Here is a 1,609-nt window from a genome sequence, read left to right on the forward strand (position 1 = left end):
AGGCAGGCGGTGAGCCACGTGTCTCACACGGGCTGCTGTCTCCATTCAGACAAGCCCAGTTTCACCTGCGGCCATGGGCACCTGTGGGACAGCAGGGGGAACGAGATGAGCGGGAGCAGGGGCTCAGAGTGCCTGCTGCCCAGGATGGGTGCTGAGCGGATGCGGGAGTGCGTGTGTGCGTGTGTGTGTGTGGGGGGGGGAGGGACGGCCGCCATGAGGTGGACGGGGAGGGATGGAGCAAAGGGGAGACCAGGAATGGGATGAGATGCCCTCCCCATGCTGCCTGCCCCTCCAGCCGGGGACCTCGCCCTTCTCCCCCTCTTCTCCCAGGTCGGCCCCCAGAGACTCCACGCAGAGCTCCGCTTCCTCTCTTGGTTCCATGACACCTGGCTGTCCCCTTACGAGTTCTACCAGGTCACCTGGTACGTGTCCTGGAGCCCCTGCATTGAATGTGCAGAAGAGTTGACAACATTCCTGGCCAATCACCCCAACGTGACCCTGACAATCTATGTCTCCCGCCTCTACTACCACCAGCTGCCTGCTTACAGAGCGGGGCTGCGAGCACTGGCTAAGGAAGGGGCCTGTGTGAAGGTCATGTTTTTTCACGGTGAGAAATGGGCTGAAGGCTTCAGGAGGTGCAGGGGACTGGGATCAGCACCCCTCTGCGAGGGTCTGGGGTGCCGGGGATGGTTAGCATGGGGGTGATGATGTCTTCTTCCTTCTTTATCTCAGATTTTTTAGACTGTTGGAGACGCTTTGTGCACAACGGCAGTGACTACTTTGAGCCTTGGGACCATCTCTATCAAAATTCCTGGGACTACCACCAGATCCTGGAGGGGATTCTCAAGTGAGGAGCCTCCCTCGGCTCTCTCCTGTTGGCCCCACCATCGAAGGCCTTCCCAGCTGAGGTTGGACGCCGCTCTGTGCCCTCCCTGTCCTGCCCTCCCTGCACCTGTCCCAGGTCCCGCCCCGCCCTTCGCCCCCTGCCTGCTCCTCAGCATCCTCCATCCTGGTAGAATTTGCATCTCCCAGCCAAGAATCTCAGGCTTCTGCAGCTCCGAGGCAAGCCCACCTGTCCTGTGATCAAAGGAAAATATCATATACGTGTTCCTGACAACTACCCCGGCCCTAGACTCGACTGTACCCAAACATGAGTGTAAGCACAAAGATTTGAGAAACATCCCTCAAGGCAGATTTGAGGTCTCCTGTGTTCGCATACCTTGCAATTAAAGCCTTTGCCTGTAGAGCCTCCCCACTGTGCTGTGTCCCTCCCCGTGCTACCTGCCCCTCCAGCCGGGGACCTCGCCCTTCTCCCCCTCCTCTCCCAGGCTGGCCCCCACAGACTCCACACAGAGCTCCGCTTCCTCTCTTGGTTCCATGACTTGAGTTCACAGTGAACTCCCTGTGGTTTCCCTAAGAAGATGCCACCGTCCAGGTGCCAAGACACCAGGGCAGCTCCCTCAGGGCTGGAGGCCGGCCGTGACGCAGGGGCTGGTGGCATTGTTTCTGCTACGGCTTCTGTCCCTGGCCTTAATGGCTGCCTCTCGCTGTGTCCCCACAGGGTCTTTCCCAGTGCACATGCGTCCCCTGTGTCCTGCTGCCCTCCTCT

At 59.7% G+C, this 1,609-nt stretch overlaps 1 protein-coding gene across 1 annotated transcript; it reads left to right on the forward strand.

Annotated features, from left to right (window-relative positions):
- Nucleotides 1-330: 330 nt before the first annotated feature.
- Nucleotides 331-1,246, forward strand: LOC102006527 (DNA dC->dU-editing enzyme APOBEC-3C-like; the record flags this gene model as incomplete). The annotated part of the gene is given in 2 exon segments (XM_005415226.2): nucleotides 331-607; nucleotides 733-1,246. Coding segments are annotated over 2 exon segments (396 nt in total), but the record flags the coding sequence as incomplete, so codon positions are not given.
- Nucleotides 1,247-1,609: the final 363 nt, after the last annotated feature.

Source organism: Chinchilla lanigera, unplaced genomic scaffold (assembly GCF_000276665.1).
Source record: "Chinchilla lanigera isolate Chin_1 unplaced genomic scaffold, ChiLan1.0 scaffold01867, whole genome shotgun sequence".
NCBI lineage: Eukaryota > Metazoa > Chordata > Mammalia > Rodentia > Chinchillidae > Chinchilla > Chinchilla lanigera.